Source organism: Symphalangus syndactylus, chromosome 24, assembly GCF_028878055.3.
Source record: "Symphalangus syndactylus isolate Jambi chromosome 24, NHGRI_mSymSyn1-v2.1_pri, whole genome shotgun sequence".
NCBI classification, from domain to species: domain Eukaryota; kingdom Metazoa; phylum Chordata; class Mammalia; order Primates; family Hylobatidae; genus Symphalangus; species Symphalangus syndactylus.
In genome coordinates this window covers 34300942-34321141 of record NC_072446.2, presented here as the reverse complement: position 1 = coordinate 34321141, position 20200 = coordinate 34300942, and the positions used below count along the sequence as shown (strand labels likewise).

The 20200-nt window shown below is 49.1% G+C and overlaps 1 protein-coding gene across 2 annotated transcripts in view; it reads right to left on the bottom strand.

Moving 5' to 3' along the window:
• The window catches only part of KIAA1755 (KIAA1755 ortholog), a 50754-nt gene that overhangs the window by 20333 nt on the left and 10221 nt on the right, over positions 1 to 20200 (bottom strand). The window contains exons 2-5 of one of the 2 annotated variants that reach the window (XM_055265184.2): positions 15179 to 15376; positions 9835 to 11182; positions 8705 to 8902; positions 349 to 472 (exon numbers count right to left, since the gene is read on the bottom strand). In XM_055265184.2, coding sequence (XP_055121159.2) covers positions 349 to 472; positions 8705 to 8902; positions 9835 to 11182; positions 15179 to 15376 — 1868 coding nt within the window. The remainder of the gene's footprint in view (positions 1 to 348; positions 473 to 8704; positions 8903 to 9834; positions 11183 to 15178; positions 15377 to 20200) is intronic. The other variant, XM_055265185.2, reaches the window with a different exon arrangement.

Below are 20200 nucleotides of genomic sequence, written 5' to 3'. Positions count from 1 at the left end.
CAGTCTGGGCAACAAGAGTGAAACTCCGTTTCAAAAAAAAAAAAAAAAAATTGAAAACCACTGATCTACAAACATCACTCTTTTCTTCATCACACTGACACTCCTGAAAGTTTCTTGGCCATGGTTTGTTTCTTGCACTCTGTCCATCACTCCCACCAGCCTGATAACCCCCCGATGGCAGGGACTGAGGCTGTTTTGCTTTCCCCCAGCATCTGTCTGGGGACTGGCTCTGTGAACAGACGACTGGATGGAAGGATATGGTGCCTCTCCACTCAGTGTCTGGTCCAGGGCTCTGGGCCCAGAGGGTTGAGGTGGGGATGGAGCAGTCAGGGTGGCCCAGATCCTTACCTGGGGATGGTGCACAGGTAGGAGAGTAGTTTGGTGACCTCTGAAACTGTGCACCATGGCGCCTCCCAGGCCCCCTCTGTAGTTGACACCAGAAGCAGGGGCCGCCCGGCCCTGTCCCGGCCACCTGGAGGACAGGGCACATGTGAGCAGTGAGAACTTTGGTGGGGCCCTCTAGGGACCTCTCCTGTGGCCTTCAGACCTTTGGCCGTAATGGTTCCTTTGCCTAGAACACCCTTTCTCTCCTTCTCCTTCTGTGAACCCTGACTTCTACTCATCCTTCAAGTCCCAGCTCAAACGCCACTTTGTGAGAAAAGTCTTCCCTGAATCTCCTCTGTGCAGAGCACTCCCTCTGTATAAGGTACGTGGGCAGGCAAAGCTCATGGCATGAGCTCTGGGGTCACACAGAAAGGGGTCAAGTCTCTGCTCTGCACTGACTCACTGTGGGTTTGTGGGCAAGTCAGTGCACCTCTAAGCTTCAGTTTCCTCATCTGTTAAACAGGGAAAATAATATGCTGAGCTTATTAGGTTATTTCAAGGATGAAATCAGACAGCTCCTGAGAAGCACTTAATACACAGCAAGAGCTTAGTGAATGACTGAGTTGCACAATCATTGGTCATTACAATGATCACTGTCTCTGTTCTCGTCTCCAGTCCAAGGGGTGGTGAGCATGCAGCCCTGTGGCCACCAGCACTATTTCTTCTTGCAGACTTTCAACCCTGGGTTCCCGACAGGCTATTTCCTGTTCCAGGAATCTGGGCCGTGTGCCTCACTCTCCCCACAGGGATCATGAGGCTGAGGCTCCGGGAGCCAGTACAGCCCATCATCATGTGGAGGAAAGGGGAGGGCAAGTACAGCAGCAGGGAAAGAGGCTCAGGCCTCGGGAAACCACGCCTGTCTCGCAGCCTGGACTCAGAGCCCTGCACTTCAGTCACCTCACTCCAGGATGCCCTGCAATGACCACCAGCCACTTCACATGGGCACCACCCTCTGCAGCGTGCAAAACCCTTCACAGCTCACGAAGCCTTGGACAAACCTAACCACCTTCACAAGTGCTGCCTCACAGGAGTCCAACTACCTGGAACATTCTTTCACATATGTCTTAAAATCTGGCATAATTTTTAAAATAAAAAAAAAATTTGTGGCCGGGCACAGTGGCTCACGCCTGTAATCCCAGCACTTTGGGAGGCCGAGGCGGGTGGATCACGAGGTCAGGAGATCGACACCATCCTGGCTAACATGGTAAAACCCCGTCTCTACTAAAAAAATACAAAAAAAATTAGCCGGGTATGGTGGCAGGTGCCTGTAGTCCCAGCTACTCTGGAGGCTGAGGCAGGAGAATGGCGTGAACCTGGGAGGCAGGGCTTGCAGTGAGCCAATATCTCGCCACTGCACTCCAGCCTGGGCAACAGAGCGAGACTCCATCTCAAATATATATATACTTGTGTGTATATAAATGTGTATACATATATATATCAATATTATATCCTCTTGATATTATGGATTTGATCTTTTTCCTACTATTCACTTACAAATTTCAAAAGTAAAGATATTTTGTTGGGGATAAGAGGGGAAACTTGAATAGGAACTGGAAATTGATGAGTACGAGGACATTATTTTTAATTTTGTTAGGGGGCCGGGCGCAGTGGCTCATGCCTGTAATCCCAGCACTTTGGGAGACCAAGGTAGGAGAATGGCTTGAGCTCAGGAGTTCGAGACCAGCCTAGGCAACATAGCAAGACCTTGTCTTCACTAAAAATTAAAAAAATAATTAGCCAGGAGTAGTGGTGTGTGCCTGTAGTCCCAGCTGCTCAGGAGGCTAAGGTGGGAGAATTGCTTGAGCCAGGGAAGTTGAGGCTGCAAGAACCATAATTGTGCCACGGCACTCCAGCCTGGGTGACAGAGTGAGACCTTGTCTCAAAAAAATTTTTTTTTTATCTGTTAAGTGTACTAATGGTATTGTGATTATCAAGGAACACACTGAAGTATTTAGGGGACAGAATATGAAGATTTATAATATTTTTATAAATACTTCAGAAAAAAATAGATGAAGCATGACAAAATGTTAAGATTTATTAAATCTGGGTAATAGGTACGTGGGTATTCATGATACTATTCTGTCTACTTTTCTATAGGTTTGAAATTTTTCATAATATAAAAGTCCAAAAGAAGGTGAAGTCATTAAACCATGAAAACAATGCACAACTTGTGAAGGTGGAGGTGCGGGTACAGGTCCCTCCAAAATCCTATCGCAGCTGTTTGTTGGGTCCCTTGGGTCAGGAAATGCTACATCACGTACCTGGGTCCATTTTGCTGATGAGGAAACTGGGGTGGGGAAGCAGCTTCCCAGTCCCCCACGGGCCCAGGTCCCCAAACTCTCTGCAAGGGTTCTGATTCACCCCTTGAATTAGGGGTGATGGTGAGCCTTTGTCTGCTATAAACCTGAGGCCTGGAGCTCAATTGCAGCTCTGATGGTGCTGCACTCCCCTGCTCTATAACCTTCTATGGTTCCTTATGGCCTTGAAGAGAAATTGCAAGCTTCTGGACCTGGCACTGAAGTGTCTCAGGCTCTGCACACTCTTCCACTCTCATTTCATACACGAGGTGTTAGAGGCGAAGCTGTGTCTCCTGCCCATCCAAATTTATATGTGGAACTCTTAACTCCCAATACATCAGCATGTGACTGTATTTGGAGATAGGGTGTTTAAAGAGGTAATTCAGTTAAAATGAGGTTACTGTGGGCCCTAATAGAATATGGCCAGTGTCCTTACAAGAAGAAATTTGGACACAGAGAGAAGACCCCCCGAAGACACAGGGAGAAGATGGGCATTTGCAAGCCAAGGAGAGAGGCCACAGAAGGAAACAACCCTGCCAACATCTTGATCTTGGACCTCCAGCCTCCAGACCTATGAGAAAATGAATCTCTGTTGCTTAAGCCACCCATGTTATGGCAGTCCTGGGACACTAATATACTATGTCTCCCCTTGTCACCAGTGACAGATGATACCACCCAGCTTTGTTCACCCTATTCCTTCTGCCAGGTATGCCCTTCTGTCCTATCTCCATCTAGTGAAATCCCCTCATCGCTCAAAGACTAGCCAAGATGCCACCTCTTCCAGGAAGACCTCCTTACTGCCTTCCCTCTTTAGAAGCTCTTCCCCAATCCCAGGTTCCCAAAGCAAATGTAGACCTCTGTGAGATCCTGCAAGACTGAGAGTCCTTATGGGTGTGCACTGGGTCAAACTCATTGTTGCATCCCTGTGCTCAGCACAAGGCTGGATAATCAATGTCTGTGATTGATTCACGAAGGAATGGAGGGTTAGAGCAATACCTCTCAAACTTTGATGGGCGTGGGGATCTTGTTAGAATGCAGATGCCAGTTCAGCAGGCCTGAGATTCTGCCTCTCCCCCTAGCTCCAAGGTCACGCTGATGTAGGTAGTCCCCAGACCACACTTTGAGCAGCAAAGGGTTCACACACTCAGGACATTCCACACCGGGACACAGTGGTCACACCATTAGTTCACATGTCTGGTTCCCCACACTGCCTGGAACAGGGCCCTGCACACACTCAGTGCCAGCTGAGTTGATTACAGCAAGGGGCAGTTGTCCACCTGATTTGTCTTCAGCTGGGCCAAGGAGACCCTTTTGCCCCAAATGTTATCCTCACCTACCAGCTGGGACCAGAAATACCAGCATTAGCATCTCAGAACCGTGGCTTGAAGCTGTGCTGTTCACAGATATCATGAGCCTCAGGTGAAAATGAGGATGGCAAAATGAGGGTGGTGGGTAAGTCAGGGTTGCCCAAAGTTGCTGAAAAATGTGTTGCATCTGCCAGCAGCATGAAGAGTCACTCCAAGTTTGGGGAGGGAGGAATGGTAAGTAATTGAATTTGCAAGCAATTAAAAGCATTTTTTCATATCACAACGAGTGTGAATGTATTCTATTTATGGATATTTAAAATGTATAGAAATTTTAAAGGCAAAAAGGATTTCAAAGATCTATATGGAGCAACTGAGAGCTCAGGGTGAGGTCTCAATCTCATGGGCTCTGTTCATTCTCTTCCGCATTAGGGATTTTCCAGTGAAAAGACAGGGAAGCCCTCTCCTAAGGCTTTGTGCCTGTGGCCCCAAAGATGTCCATGCCCTAATCCCCAGAACCTTGAATATGTTACCTTATATGGCAAAAGGGACATTGCAGATGTGATGAAAGGCAGGACCTTGAGGTGGGGAGATTATCCTGGATCATCCAATCTAATCATAGGAATCCTTGAAAGCAGAGAACTTTTCCTGGCTTTGGTAGCAGCAAGGTGCCAAGATGGATGGAGGTTGAGGGAGACGCAACATTGCTGGCTTTGAGGATGGAGGAAGGGGCCACAGGCCAAGGAAAGTAGTGGTCTCTAGAAGCTGGAAAAGGCAAGGAAATGGAGTCTCCCTTAGAGCCTCCAGGAAAGAATGCAGCTCTGCAGACATCTGGATTTAGCCTAGTGAGATCCATGTTGGGCTTCTAACATACAGAGCTATCAGATAATACATTTGTGTTGTTTTATGTCACTAATTTGTAATAACTTGTTATGGCCACAATGGGAAATACAGTGCCTATTAAACAAAACCCCGTCCCCAGCATGGGAGCAGACATTCACACCTGCGTGTTGATCAGTTTCTTTCCTGAGAACAGATCTTTATGAAAATTTTACAGGGAGACCTCCTTCACAGGGCTGGCTTGGAGCAGATCTAGATCTTGAAGCACAGGCTCTGGGGACTCTTTGCCCTACAAGGAAACTCCAACAGAGGCTGGTGTGGACGCAGAGGCACCAGCGAGGAGACCACTGCAGCAGGTACGAGACCATGCTGGTTTGGACTTGGGTGGGGTGAAGTCAACAGATTCTGAATACAATTTAATGGGAGAGTTGACAGTTAACAAACTGAATGTGGGGTGTAAGAGAAAGAGCAATCAAGGATGATGCGGTCATCTTTTCAGTAAAAGGCCGTGAGGAAAGACTGGAAGGTTGGGAAGTGTGGGGTGAGGAGATGTGAAGTCAGGAGTTCATATTTGGACATGCTAAGTTAGAGATGTCTGTGAGACCTCCACACAGAGACATCAAGTAGTAAACAGCTGGATGGATAAGTCTGGAGTTCATGGCCAGGGCCCAGGCTGGAAAAATCAGTGTCAGGGTTGTCAGCCTGGAGAGAGCATTTACAGAAAATATTCCACCTCCAGGATAAGATCACCTAGGAAGTGAGTGGGGATGGAGAGGAGAAAGGGACCAAGGACTGGGCTTTGGGGGCCCTCCAGGATTTACAGGTTGTGGAGATGAGGAGGAGACAGGAAAGGAGGCTGCAAAAGTGTGGCCAGTGAGGTGAGAGGAGGACTGGGTGACTGAAGATATAATGGCAAGTGAAGAAAGCCTTTCAACAGGAGGAAGTGGCCATCCATGCCAAATGCTGCGGAAGGGCCAAGGGTGATGAGCACTGAGAATTGACCCCTGGATCTAGAAACATGGAACGCAATGACGAGCTCGACAAGATGTGTCTCAGTGGCACAGTGGGGAAGGGATTCTGATTAGAGTGAGTGGAAGAGAGAAGGTGTGGAAACAGGGAACACAGACAACTGCTTTGTGGAGTTTTAATGTAAAAGGGTGAGGGTGGGAACATGGGGGCCTAGAATAGCTCGTTTCAAGCTGGGCAATATTGCAGCATGTTCTCATCCTGATGGGAATGGCCCAGGGCCAAAGAGGGAAGATGATCCTGTAGGAAGGAGGAGAGAATCTTGCTGGAGGGATGTCTTTGAGGAGGTAGAGAGGAACAGAGCACTGGTTCAGGGTCAGCCTCAGGCACACGGACAATTCATCCATGCTAGAATGCTGAGCCTGTGGGTACAGATGCCAGCAGGTAGGTGAATGACCTTCCTTCTGGTCTTACTGAGTAAGCAGAAGCAATTCACAGACTTCCTTCCAATTGCTTCTGCTTACTCAGTAAGACCAGAAGGAAGGTCATCAGCTGAGATTTAAGTTGGGGAAGGTGGTGTTGAAGGTCAAAGGAGAGAGTAGGTGTGAAGTCATCACACAGGACTGTGGGGGAGTCATTCAGGACTCTGGAGGTGAAGTGGGATCCACTGGCCCCATTGGGACCCCCGGAGGTCAGTGGTCAGGAATCTAACACAATTAGCCTGCACAATTGTGTGGATTTTTCCAGCTTCGTTCAGCTTGGGGGTGCAGGTGGAGAGTTGGATCTCACGGAGGTTGGGATTTATCCAGGTAAGTGTGAAGGTGGGAGAGGAAAGCAAGCGAGTGAGTGTTTGAAAGGAAGTGATTACAATGTGAGCCTGGAATCTAAGCTAGGAAGAAGGGATGTGAGGATGTGACAGAAGGTGGGGGAGACATAATGATGGGGAAGGGATGTGGTGGAGGGTGGGGGAGACATGATGGGGAAGGGATATGGTAGAAGGTGGGGGAGACATAATGATGGGGAAGGGATGTGGTGGAGGGTGGGGGAGACATGCTGGAAAAGGGGAGTGAAAAGGTGGTTGAGCCAATAGGTTCAAGGTTTTGGGAGGCCTGAAGATGATGAAACTTGGGGCAGTGGGTGATCTGGAAAGAGAAGCAGTGGTAATAAAGGAGCGGGAGCCTTAACATGAAAACCTGGTGGGGAGAAGTTGGTTATGGGGGACGCCATGGGGGGAGTCATGTGGGGAACGAGGACAAGATCACTAGAGAAGAGCAGGACAGAAAACGGACAGGAGCATGCATGTGGACATTGCTCATTCACGCAGCAAATGCTTTTTGCACACATACTACGCATCAGGCATGTGCGAGCTAACAGTGCATGTTGCAACCCCCAAGAATTACAACAAGAGTAACTGAGGGAAGACTGACAATGAGCCAGGTCCTATCTGCCTGTTCTCCTCCTCTTGAGGAGGCCCAGAGAGGGCAGTAACTTCTCCAAGGGCACACAGGGAGCTAATAACAGAGTTAGAACTAAAACAAAGGTCTTCTTCCCACAGCAGAGCCTTCCACGGACAAAATCTGAGCCCTTGGCCCATCATGGCCCTGAGAGGATCGTGAGATCCTTTGTGTACAATTAATATAGGAACAAACAGCAGGAGCTGCAGAAAAGATGACCAGGAAAAGGACAGATAAGGTCTCCTGGGAGCTGCAAAAAGACAGGGCAGTGCCCAAGGTCCTGGAGAGATGTAGAAGTCTGTGAAGTAAAATAGTATTTCAGGACAGTCAGTCTCCAGGAAGCACTGTGGTTCTCTTGCCTCTGGACCTTTGCACATGCTGTTCTCTTTGTCTGGAACGCTGTTCCCAACTCTTCACCTGGATAATTCCTATTCATACCATAGGACTGGGCTTTCCGTTACTTCCTCCACGAAGTCTTCATGGACCTCGACTACCCTAAGCCTGAACCAGGGGACTCATCTGTGCTCCCACAGCCCCCTGTCCTTCCCAACTGTCACACTTTGTTTACACTGGGTTGCAATAATCTGTTGTGATAACCTGTTGGCTTTTCCCCACCACTAGAATATAGGTTTCCTGAGAGCAGAGAACACACCAGACTTGTTCCCTTATGAATTCCCAGTGCTAAGCCCAGGGCCCAGTAAATGTCTGTTACAACAATGGGGAAATACTAAATAGGAGTGATAAGACCTTCTATATTGGATGCTGCTAGTACCCCAAACCCAGATCCCCTCAGCAGGCAGAGAACCCATCCCCAGAGTCTGGAAGTATCAGCTGTCAGTGGCTCACAGATGCTCCCTCTCTGAAGAAGCGCCCTAGGCTGAACTGGATCACTGGCTCCCCCTGCCCCACCCCATTCCAGGATCAGCCCGCAGTTCCTGCAGTTCATTAATGATGGACAGACTGGGGATCAGCCCACAGTTAATGACTGACAGACAAGGCTTATAAAAGGCCAGTCCTCTATGCCTTAAGCTGGAGCCAACTCTGTGGGGTGGGTCATGCCCCAGCGCTCTTCTTGGGGTCAGCCCACAGCCTTGCCTGGCTCCTTCCCCTGCCCTGACCCTCTGTCCTTCTCCTCAGAGCCCTCCTCCAATAAGTCACTTTCCCAAAAATCTTAGGCTTTGCTTCTGGGGAACCCGATATCCACCTTAGCTGCCTCACTGATGGATGGACAAGTAGACAGATGGACAGACAGATAGATGGGTGGATGGATACCAACAAATTGCTTTCATCTATTCCAATTCTCCCATGGGAAAGATGAGGAAACTGAGGCTCAAGGAGGCTTGGTCTAGAACCTAGGCCTCCAGGGCTTTCCCTGCCTTCCCTCCACCCACCAGCACCTGAGGATGCTCTGGGGCCCCCGGCTCCCTCCCCACCACCTCCTGCTTGAATCCCCTGGAACCTGGCAGGCATGCTATCCTGGAGCGGAAAACCTTGACACCTAGAGCCCCAATCCTGGGCTCAGGCCTTGGGGGCTCCTCCTCCAGGGTGGGGCCTCTTTCTGGGGAGCCTGCAGAAGCTTCTGGGAAAGCAGCCTTTTCCTCAGTCAGTGGGCTGGAGGCAGCGGCTGGGCCAGATGTTTTGGTCTGAGTTGTTCCAGCTGGGAAAAAGCAACAACAAAGAAAAGGATGTTAAGCAGAAGATGGGCTTTCTAAGGGGAAAATGTCTCCTCTTTCTCCTTCTGACTAATAATATCTTACAACTATTGATCTCTCCCATGTGCCAGGCATTGCACTAAGCCCCTTACTTCTAGTGTTACCTCTCCCCACACCTCACTTTTTTTTCTTTAGAGACAGAGTCTCACTCTGTTGCCCAGGCTGGAATGCAGTGGCATGAATATAGCTCACTGCAGCTTTGAACTCCTGGGCTCAAAAGATCCTCCCACCTCAGCCTCCAGAGTAGTTGTGACTATAGGCATGCACAACTTTTTTATTTATTTATTTATTTATTTATTTATTTATTTATTTATTTATTTATTTTTCCCTACCTCCCTCCCTCCCTCGTTCCCTTTCCTTCCTTCCTTCCTTCTTTCCTTCCTTCCTTCCTTCCTTCCTTCCTTCCTTCCTTCCTTCCTTCCTTTTTTCCTTCTTTTCTTTCTTTCTTATAAATTCCTGGCCTCAAGCCACCCAAATTCTCCTGCCTCAGCCACCAAAGCACTGGGATTACAGGAAAGCCTCCACACCTGGCTTCTGGTGTCCCTTTGAACCCTCAAAATAACACTGTGAAATAGGCGACGTTCCCATTGCACAGATAGGGAGAACCTGGACTCAGAGAAACTCAGTATTTGGCCAATGTCACACAGCCAGCGTATGGCAAAGGTGGAGTGTGAACTCAGGCAGTTGTAACACAGTCACAATGCCTTGCTCAATTTCAGACACATGAGACTTCAAGCCCCTTAACATGCCACACTGTATACTAAACCCCTGAAGCTGAGCCAGCCCAGGTGGTCTCTATCACTTACAACCAAAACCACCTGAAATGTGATCTCAACCAGACAATAACCTTGTACAGCTGAGCATGTAGGCATCTTACCTTTCCCCAAAGATTTGGCTCGGTTGGGTTTAGGAGAGTAGAGGGAACACAGGACTTTCCAGGGCCTATCGTGCTGGAGTGAGGCCTTCTCCGGGGTCACAGAGGGTTGCCTCTGCCCTTTCAAGAATGAGAATTTGAGCCCAGGAAATGGGGGCTCAGGGGAGGAGGTGTTTCTGCTAGGGCAGGGCATGGGCTTGGGAAGTCTCCCATTCCTCTGTTTGGTCTTCACCTCCATCTTTGTTTCAGAGGCTGGAGCTGCAAGAGAGGCTGGGGACAGGCGGGGAGAGGAAGCTTGTCTTGGTCCAGGCCTGAGCTGCACCATATTCTCTGGGCTTCCTAGAGGTCCCTGCATCTTGGAGGCAGCTGGCTCTTGTGAGACACCTGCCCTGAGGCCAGAGGCACAGTCCAGTGGGTCCTCAAGGACATTCATGTAGGAGCCTTGGGGCAGCCTTTCTGAGTTGTGGGTGGGTGCTTTATCATTGGCCTTTCTCCTCAAGTCCAAATTGCAGGGCTCCTCCTCAGAGCTTTCTGGCTTCGTGCAATCCCAATTTCCCAAGGAAGGTCCTTCATTGGCCTCTGAGAGAGGCAGTATCTTTTGAAATAAGGGAGTTTCCTTAGTTCCAGATATCTCCTCTAGTGCCCCAGAAGTACACCCACTGGATGTGCCCACCTCCCTGCTGGGAGACTCTCCTCTGCTCTCTTGGGAAAAGCCTAGGAGAGCCACATAGTCTCCCTCAAAGTCCTGGCTGATCACCTCGTCCATCCTGAAGGCCGCCTCCCCAGGCTTGGCTTGCTCCACCTTGATGAGTCCTGGATACTTGCTCCCATATGTCCTGCCCTTACTCTTGGCCAAACTCTGGGCAAGAAGCACCTGGTTGTCCGGGGAGCTGGCCTGGTGCAACTCTTGAGGGCTGCTCAAATCCAGTGCCTCTAATGGAAGGGGCCCCCAGGCTTGGCCGAGGGCATTCACTACTTGGGGTCTGTCATCCACAAACTCTGGGCTGGTTATCTTGGTCCAAGGCACAGGAGCAATCCCATTTTCTGATGCTACCAAGCAGTTGTGTAGGGGACTTCCCTCAAAGTCGCTGTTGATGGCCTCCAGCCATTCTTGGGTGAAAAGTATAGGGTAGGCTGGCTCAGGAACAGGCTTCTTGTCCACTGTGTGGAGGTCCAGGGAGAGGCATTTGATCATGATGCAGACAGACTGCTCCTCCCGGGGCTCCACTTGGAGGTAGAAGTCACCCTGGCGCAATAAGAGAGGGTTGAGGGGTGCCAAGTGGACCACAACTTCATCCCTCAGACAGAGCGGCCAGCCCTCGTGTAAGAAGAGGCAGTGTGAGTAGGGAGCCTGTGGAGAGAAGGGGATGGCATCAGAGAACCTGGCCCTGAAAGGCTCCACCCTTGGATCTGCTCCTTTCCCTCTCCCACATGGAATCTGGAACAGGTCAGGGACTAGGATTAGGCAGAATTTAGGAGGCACTCACTGTCAAGGTTGTGCAAAGGTTGACTCTCCTGCCCCACGCTCGTCCTGGCCCTGACCTTGGAAATACTAGCCTACTGACCCAAGCGAGAAAGCTCAGAGCACCATGCACTAGTTAGCAATCGGCTTTCCCAAGTGGTCCCCTTGCTTGGCTCATGCTCCCTTCCTCTCCCCATCTATCCAGAACATTTCCCAACCCAATTCAAGCCTTAGCCATCCATTTTAAAGCCAGAGAGACATGGTTTAGACAAAGGTCTACATTGCTAATTTGTGCAAATTGCTTAACTTCTTTGAGCCCCAATTTCCCTATCTGCAAATAGGATAATAATACATGTCAGTATTACTGGGTTGGTATGAGGATTGAGTGAGATTATACAGATGGCCTCAATTTATGGTGGGGTTATATCCTGGTAAATCCATCATAAATTGAAAATATCATAAGTCAAAAATGCATTTAATGTAACTAATCTACAGAACATCATAGCTTATTTAGACTAGCCTATCTTAAATGTGCACAGAGCGCTTACATCAGCCTACAGTTGGCCAAAATCATCTAACACAATGCCTATTTTATAATAAAGTGTTGAATATCTTATTGAATTTGGATAGTGTATGAGGGTGAAGTAGAAACAGTATTGAATGAGAAGTCAGGAAATCTGACCCTGCCACTAACTTACTAGATGACTGTCCAGTTTTTCCTGACCCAAAGGTTATTCTGGGCCTGAATGTTTATTATTTATTTGTTTGTTTATTGTTTGTTTATTTATTTCTCATTAAATGAAGGTTTATTTTTTTTTATTTCCCATTAATGGATAACAACAAGAAGGTGAAGCAAAACTTAAAAAAAATTTTTTTTTAACAGGAGTTGCCAGAAATTCCCTGTATAGGTGGGTACAGTGGGTCATTCTGGAACAGGCTGTGACCCAAGTGATCCCTCTCAGTTGAGCCTCTCCACTGGGCTGTGTGGGACCAGTGTTCGACAGTGACACCATGTGGCAACAATGGAAACAACAGCTCCACTGGGCTGACAACAGGTCTTTAACTGGCTTTTGGAAAAAGAGTCTGAGTTCTGTGGATTGAGTAAGTCCCAGACAATCTTATATAATTTGGATGTGTGTAGGGGAGATGTACAGAGAGTAAGACTGAATTTCCTGCTAATTAAGCAGGTGTTTCCTGGAATTATTGATTGGGGAAATAGTGAGATCTGACCATAGTTATACCTTATGTTGATAAACCCATTTATATCAGTCATATTGTAGATTGGGCTGCCTCAGAGAAGCTTAATATCCATAAACCTTCACGAGTCTGTAGGTTTCTCAACCCTTTTCACTTAGCCCTCTTGGGTTTGCAACATGCTTTCTCTCTCACCTTCTCATTGAATGAGAAAAAACAGCCCGGCCATTTTTTGCCAACAGCAAAGCACCAGAGTGATGATGGCTTTGATCATCTCACTTGACTTTCACAGTAACTCAGTTTGGTGTAGGCAGTTCAGGCATTATTATTTTCATTTTACAGATGATGCAACTGAGGCTCAGTGTGGTGAAACATTTGGCTCATAGCCACACAGCTGATAAGCATCAGGGACTTGGACCTAGGCCTTCACATTTTAAGTCAGCTGTACCTGTCCCCAAGCCCCACCAGACTTTATGTGAAGGTGGCTGCCTCTGAGTGATGGTGGCTGGAGAGGCAGACTTTGAGGCTGCCATGCTCTTATTTCAGATGGAGAAACAAGGAAGTGGGATAGCGATAGCCAATAGCTACTGGGCACTTGCTGCATGCCAGAGTCTTTGCTAAGCCATGTGTGTCATCTCCATGTGTTAGGTGCTGTGTTATTAACGTTTCTGCTTGACACATAAGGAAACTGAAACTCAAGAGAGGTGGCATGGATCTCCAAAGTTCACAGTGATGAGCTTGGATTTGAACCTGGGGCATCTGACCCCAGAAGCCATCCTGTTAATCCCACATGACTTCCCACTGCTCTGAGATTGACGGATATTTGCCTATCGTTACACTTAGATTAAACTCACCTACAAGCAAAAATAAAGACGTGGAAAGGTTGTTACCTTGAGGAAGCGGCCAGTGCAAATGAAGTTTAAATGGCCAAATAAGGGAAGTGGGCAATTGTGTAGCTTGTCAGGGAGAAGAAATAAGGATGGGGGAGCATCTGCATGAAATAGTGTCATGTGGAAGTGGCTGCAAATGCTTCCATGAGAAGCTCCCTTCTTCTCCAATACCAGTTCCCGTGTATTGAGCTATTTCTATGAGCCAGGCTCTGTGCTAAGCATGTAAAATAGATTATCTCACTTTCCTTCTGGTTCCTAACCCTGGACTTTTAGCTGCCACATTCAATTTATTTCTACCACTGAAATGACGCACACAGTCCCCACCCTTCCTTGTTGCTTCTGAGGAGCTGTGTCCCTGACAGGCAGTAAGCAACTCAGGACAGGCTGATGGGATCTTAGAACCTCTTTGTGATTCTTGAGGCTGGGGTAGCAGGAGGGTAGGTGTTAATAACAACAGAGCAGGGAACAATCGGGAAACCCATGAAGGGAATGGCAAGTTCCTGCGGTGGGCATTTGAGCATTTGACGGCTTGGTCTCCTCAGGCTTCTCTCATCCTTTTCTTTCTTTCTTTCTTTCTTTCTTTCTTTCTTTCTTTCTTTCTTTCTTTCTTTTTTTTGAGACGGGGTCTCACTGTGCCACCCAGGCTGGAGTGCAATGGCGTGATCTTGGCTCACTGCAACCTCTGCCTCCTGGGGTTCAAGCGATTCTCCTGCCTCAGCCTCCCGAGTAGCTGGGACTACAGGCACGTGCCACCACACCTGGCTAATTTTTGTATTTTTAGTAAAAACGGGGTTTCACCATATTGGCCAGGCTGGTCTCGAACCCCTGATTTCGTGATCCGCCTGCCTTGGCCTCCCAAAGTACTGCGATTACGGGCATGAGCCACCACTGCCGGCCTTCTCATCCTTTTCTTAAAACAGCTCCACCCTCTGACCATAGAGGTAGACACATGACTCAAGCTTGGCCAATCCTGGTACCCCACTCCTCTGGCCACAGTGATTGGTGCAGGAATGGGCATATGACCCAAGCCTGGCCAATCAGGATCCTTCCTTGAGATTTTTCTGTGTGCAGTGGATGGGAAAGAGTTTATTTTCCTCTCTAGGATAGAATATAAATCCTTGAGCTTCCCTGGGTTCCAGCCTTGTGGGAACACTTAGCCTGGAAGAATAATGCCAACAAGCAGTGCAAAGCAGAGACTAGGGACAGGAAGGGTCTTCATGGGATTTGATCAGTGGATCAACCTGGGCCTGAGGCCTGATCCACCCTTCCCTGGTCTGAGTGAGGATTCTGTCATTTGCAGCCAATGAGTCTGGCTAAAACAGTTTTCTCTCCACTTTCCCTTGGCAGAGGCCTCCCTGAGATCTGAGTTTGAAGAGGTCACAGGGGAAGAAAGCAAGAGTCCTGATGCCTCACGGGCTCTGGGGAAGCTCTAGGACCTTCTCTGCTATTTCCACTGAAGCTACCCCACTTCACCCAAGGCACTTGGCAGTGCCCACAATGTCAGGCTCAGGGGGGGCTCCCCAAGACCAGGGAGCCCCCAAGGATGCCTTTATTCAGGCCTTCTTCTCTGCTGGTGACAGTACAATGTAATGAACTCATAGATGTCACAGGGTAAAGCCCCTTCCATCTGGGGGGGCTGATGTCTCCCCTTGGACAAGCAATGATACTTGGAAAGTCCCCCCACACCCTCAGTTCCCCTTGAAACGAGACACATGCCAGCCCACCTCCTTCTCTGCCCGCCTCCAGCCCCATGACTTTCTGGGACAGCTTGTCCCCTGGCCCTGTTTCCCCCTCGACTCACACAGGCTGCTTCTCGCACTTGCTCACACAGGCGCTTGGCAGGGATCAGGAAATCCAGAAGGAAGCTCAGCCCATCCCCCTGGAAGCCAGAGTCCAGGAGACGGAACACCTGACCCAGGACGGTGGGTGCCGTGGCCTCGAAAGGAGGATAGAGGCCCGCCAGGGCATGCTGGATGGCTGTGTCGAGGGATGGAGGGTCCTGTGGGGGACAGGAGGAGGGGGTGATAATAGCAATGATAATGAGGGCAGAGACCACTTCCCGTGACCTTCCAGGCCCCATATGCCTAAGGCCCCTGCTAATTCTCTGACCTCCTCTCCTACCCCGCCCCGCTCACTCATCACTGCCAGCCACACTGGCCTTCTTTCCTGTCCCTCAAACACACTAGGCACAATCTCACCTCAAGGCCTTTGCACTGGCTGTTCCCTCTGCCTAGAATGCTCTTCCTCAAGACAGCGTCATTCCCACACCTCTTGCAGGTCTTTGCTCAAATGTCATCTGCTGATCCACGGAGACGTGGAGGAATGGGGTGGGGCGGTGGGCATTCAGGTCAGGGTCAAAGAGAAAGAGGATTTTGGCATTGCCCCAGTCTGACCGCCTGGCTGGCCTGCAGGCCTGCAGCCTGAAGCTGAGACATGAGGGAAGCCCAGCCCAGATCAGACAGCCCACTCCACATGCAGATGGGAGAGTGAGAATAAGTGATTGCTGTTTTGCCACTGAGCTTTGGGGTCATTTTTCACACAGCAATAACTGATACAAGTCCACAGCTGCAGACCGTACAGCCAGCTGCCTCCCATGGACCTCCTAGATGCCTCTCAGCCACCAACTGCCAACACATCAGACCCAACCTGGCAACTTCCCAAATCTGCTCCTCCCCCAGTCCTACCTCAGTGACGACCCCACCACCCAGTCAGGCTCCTAGGCCAGAAATCTGCTCACAACACTGCTTGTCCTCCTGCCACCCAACCCACAAACAGCCCTCAGTGTGTCCCACACCACTTCCCCTCCACCAACAGCTCTCCAGCCAGGTGCTCTGCTCTGTCCCCTGCCCCCACCCTGATCCAGGCTTCACCGCCTCTTCCAGGAAGGGATCCAGAAGGCAGTCAGCCCGTTCTCCTGGCAGTCAGAGTCCAGGAGAGGGAACACTGGGCCCAGGACCCAGGATCACCTGACTCCTCTCCTTGGCTGCCAAATTCTCGTCTTCCTCACCCCAGCAGCCATTTTCCACCAGGACCCCAAAGAGACCTTTCTCAAATGCAAACCTGACCTCATCGGTCTCTGTTCCAAACCCCTCAAAGGCTCCCACTGTCTTCAGGAAGCATCAGCCTCCAGGCATCCAGCTCCCCTGAGATCTGGCAGCTGCCCTCCACCCCCGCCTCCCCTCCAGCCTCACCACCTCTCTCCATGCTTTGGCCACAGTGGCACATGCCTTCCCTCGCTCACCTCCAGGCCTCCACACATGCAGTGCCTTCCTGTTGGAATGCCCTTCACTTCCACCCCTCCTCGCCTGGCCAACTCCTCATTCAAGACTCAGGTCAGCCGTCACCTCCTTCAGGAGATTTTCTTGGGCGCCCCCCACTACCCCAGTGAGATCAGGTGTCCCCTTTTCTGGGATCCCATAGTGCCCCTATTACAGCAGTTCCCAGCTAAAGGCAGGTGTAATGGGTAGAATGACCTCCAATGATGCCCGCATCCTAATCTCTGGAACCTGTGAATGTGCTACCTTACAAGACAAAGGGGAGTTAAGGCTACCGATGGAATTAAGTTTGCTCATCAGCTGACTTTAAAACAAGGAGACCATCCTGGATTAGACAAATGGGCCCAGTGTAATCACCAGGTGGAAGAGGATGCAGACGAGGGAAGGGTAAGAGGAAATGTGACTATGGGCCAGGGGCGGTGGCTCACACCTGTAATCCCAGCACTTTGGGAAGCTGAGGTGGGAGGATCGCCTGAGGCTAGGAATTTGAGACCAGCCTGGGCAACATAGTGAGATCCCATCTCTTATTACGTTAAAAATCATAAATAGGCTGGGTGTGGTGGCTTATGCCTGTATCCCAGCACTTTGGGAGGCCAAGGTGGGTGGATCCCTTGAGGTCAGGAGTTCAAGGCCAGCCTGGCCAACATGGCAAAACCCCATCTTTACTAAAAATAAAAAAATAGCAAGGTGTGGTGATGTGTGCGTGTAATCCCAGCTACTCGGGAGGCCAAGGCATGAGAATTGCTTGAACCTGGGAGATGGAGGTTTCAGTGAGCCGAGATGGCGCCACTGCACTCCAGCCTAGGTGACAGAGCAATAACAAATAAAATCAAATAATAAATAAATAGCGGAAATATGACAACGGAAGCAGGATCAGAGAGATGTGATATTGCTGGCTTGGAACACAGAGCAGGAGCCAAGGAATGCGGGCGTCTCCAGAAGCTGGAGAAGGCAAGCAAATGGATTCTCCCCTAGAGCCTCCAGAAGAGAAACAGCCCTGCCAAGACTTTGTTTTTGGCCCAATGAGATGCATGTCAGGCCTCTGATCTTTTATTACCTGCAAGATACTACACTTGTGTAGCTTGAAACTAAAGTGCATGATCATTTGCTACAGTGGCAATAGGAGGCAGGTACAGTTAAGCACTGGCTTCTTTTCCTCTCTGGGGCCTCAGTGTCTGCACAGGACCCGGCACAAACAGGTGCTTCGTAAATTTTATGGAAGAAGAAACAAAATGTCCGTCTCTGAACCACAATTTTTCTTTTCTTTTCTTTTTTTTTTTTATCCTTAAATATTCATTTATTTAAATACTTCTTTTATAAGGTTCAATTATTTCTACTTTCTTACACTGAAGAATCATTTATGTACAAGAAAATGCACAGATCTTAAAGTGTTCTGCTCAGTGAGTTGGCAATAAAACACTCTTATGTAACCAACACTGAAAACAAGATATAAAATATTTTTATCACTCTTTTCCAGTCAACAACCACACCCCACTTCCACCACCAGCCCCAGCAGAGACAACCAATTTTCTACTTCTATCACCCTAGATTAGTTTTGCCTGTTCTTAAACTTCATATAAATGGGGTCATACAGTATATCCTCTTTCATAGATGGGGTCATACAGTATATCCTCTTTCACAGATGGGGTCATACAGTATATCCTTTCATAGATGGGGTCGTACAGTATATCCTCTTTCATAGATGGGGTCGTACAGTATATCCTCTTTCATAGATGGGGTCGTACAGTATATCCTCTTTCATAGATTTTCTTTTCTTTTCTTTTCTTTTTTTTTTATTATTGAGACAGAGTCTTGCTCTGTTGCCCAGGCTGGAGTGCAGTGTCCCGATCTCTGCTCGCTGCAGCCTCTGCCTCCCAGGTTCAAGCGATTCTCTTGCCTCAGCCCGAGTAGCTGGAATTACAGGCATGAGCCACCACGCTTGACCTTTTTTTTTTTTTTTTTTTAAGACAGGAGATCTTGCTCTGTCACCCAGACTGGAGTGCAGTGGTGCTATCTCGGCTCACTGCAGTCTTGACTTCCTGGGCTCCAGCAATCTTTCCACCTCAGCCTCCCGAGTAGCTGTGGACCACAGGCACCCACCACCAACCCTGGCTAATTTTTGCATTTTTGGTAGAGATGGGGTTTCACCATGTTGCCCAGGCTGGTCTCGAACTCCTGAGCTCAAGCTAGCCACCCGCCTTGCCTTCCCAAAGTGCTGGGATTAGAGGCATGAACCACCACGCCTGGTCAGAACCACCACTTTTCTGTCAAATAGACAAGTTGGACTAGGCCAGAGGTTTCCACCCAGGTATGGTCTTAGGACCCATTGGTCATGAGCCTCACAGGGGCCCTTCTGGTTGCCCCAGCCTGGTTGCAAGCTCGAGGTCCACCTGTTGCCCAGGGGGCAAAGGGAGATGAGAATAAATAAGGACCCCACTCAAAGGGAGCTTACTTAGGAGGGAAAAATCATTTTAGTAAATGAGGCCCCTGAAGAAAGAGAAATACAATAGGAACTCCGAGGAGGAGGAGGGTGGCATTTCTCAATGCCAGCAAGATTCCAATGCCAGGAGGCTTTTACGGAGGACTGAGGCTCCCTCCCACCCATAGCCCACACAGTGCTGGGCACAGGGGGCCGCGATCACTATTTGTACAATGAATGAGTGAATGATATGAGTGTCCACAGCCTACTGTGATGGAAAGAGGGTCTGAACACTGCCGTGGCAGTGAGCTCAGAGAGGATGATGCAGACAGGCACCTGGTGCTGAAATCACATGTACCCAGGAGGTTTTACACTGAGGTGGAGGGAGGGGCCTTCAACTTGGCAGAACAGGGAAGGTCTCATCTGGCCTGGTGTCCACTTCTAATCCCCCCCAACCGCCACCAATCATGGTCAAACTCTGACATTTCCCACCCCATGCAATCCTGGAGCAGTCCCTTCACCTGCCACGTGCCCTCCCCACTCCCTCCCTCCTCTCTCCTGAGACTTGGCCTCTGGCCTCTCTGTTGAGACGTCAGCTCCGGCCTCTCTGTGCAGCCTTGAGTAGGTCCTTTCCCTCTCTGGGCCTCTTTCCTTGTGTAAAGAAAGCATATTGAGCTGGGCTGAGCTTGCTTTGTTTTGGTTTTGGAAATTTAATCATTCATGATGACTTTTATGATTTTTAGCATCTCCTCATACCGTGCATACTATTAGCACTTACTATTTTTCTTCAAATCCACTCACTTTTTCAAAACTTACATAACTGTGTTTTTCAATGAGACTCTATATCATCACAGTGGTTATGCAAGTGCAGCCAGACTGCCCAGGTTCAAACTCTGGTTCTGTCACTTACTGGTTGTGTGTACCTGGCAAGTCAGATTTAACTCGTTGTGCCTCAGTTTCCTCATCTGTAAAATGGAGACTGTAATTACAGCCACCTTAAAGAGTTGATCAAGATTGGGTGAGGTAATACATGCGAATTCTCTGCACAGGACTAGAATTTAGTAGGTGCTCATTAAGTAAGAGCCATCACTACAATTTCTGTGGTCATATTATTATTATTATTATTATT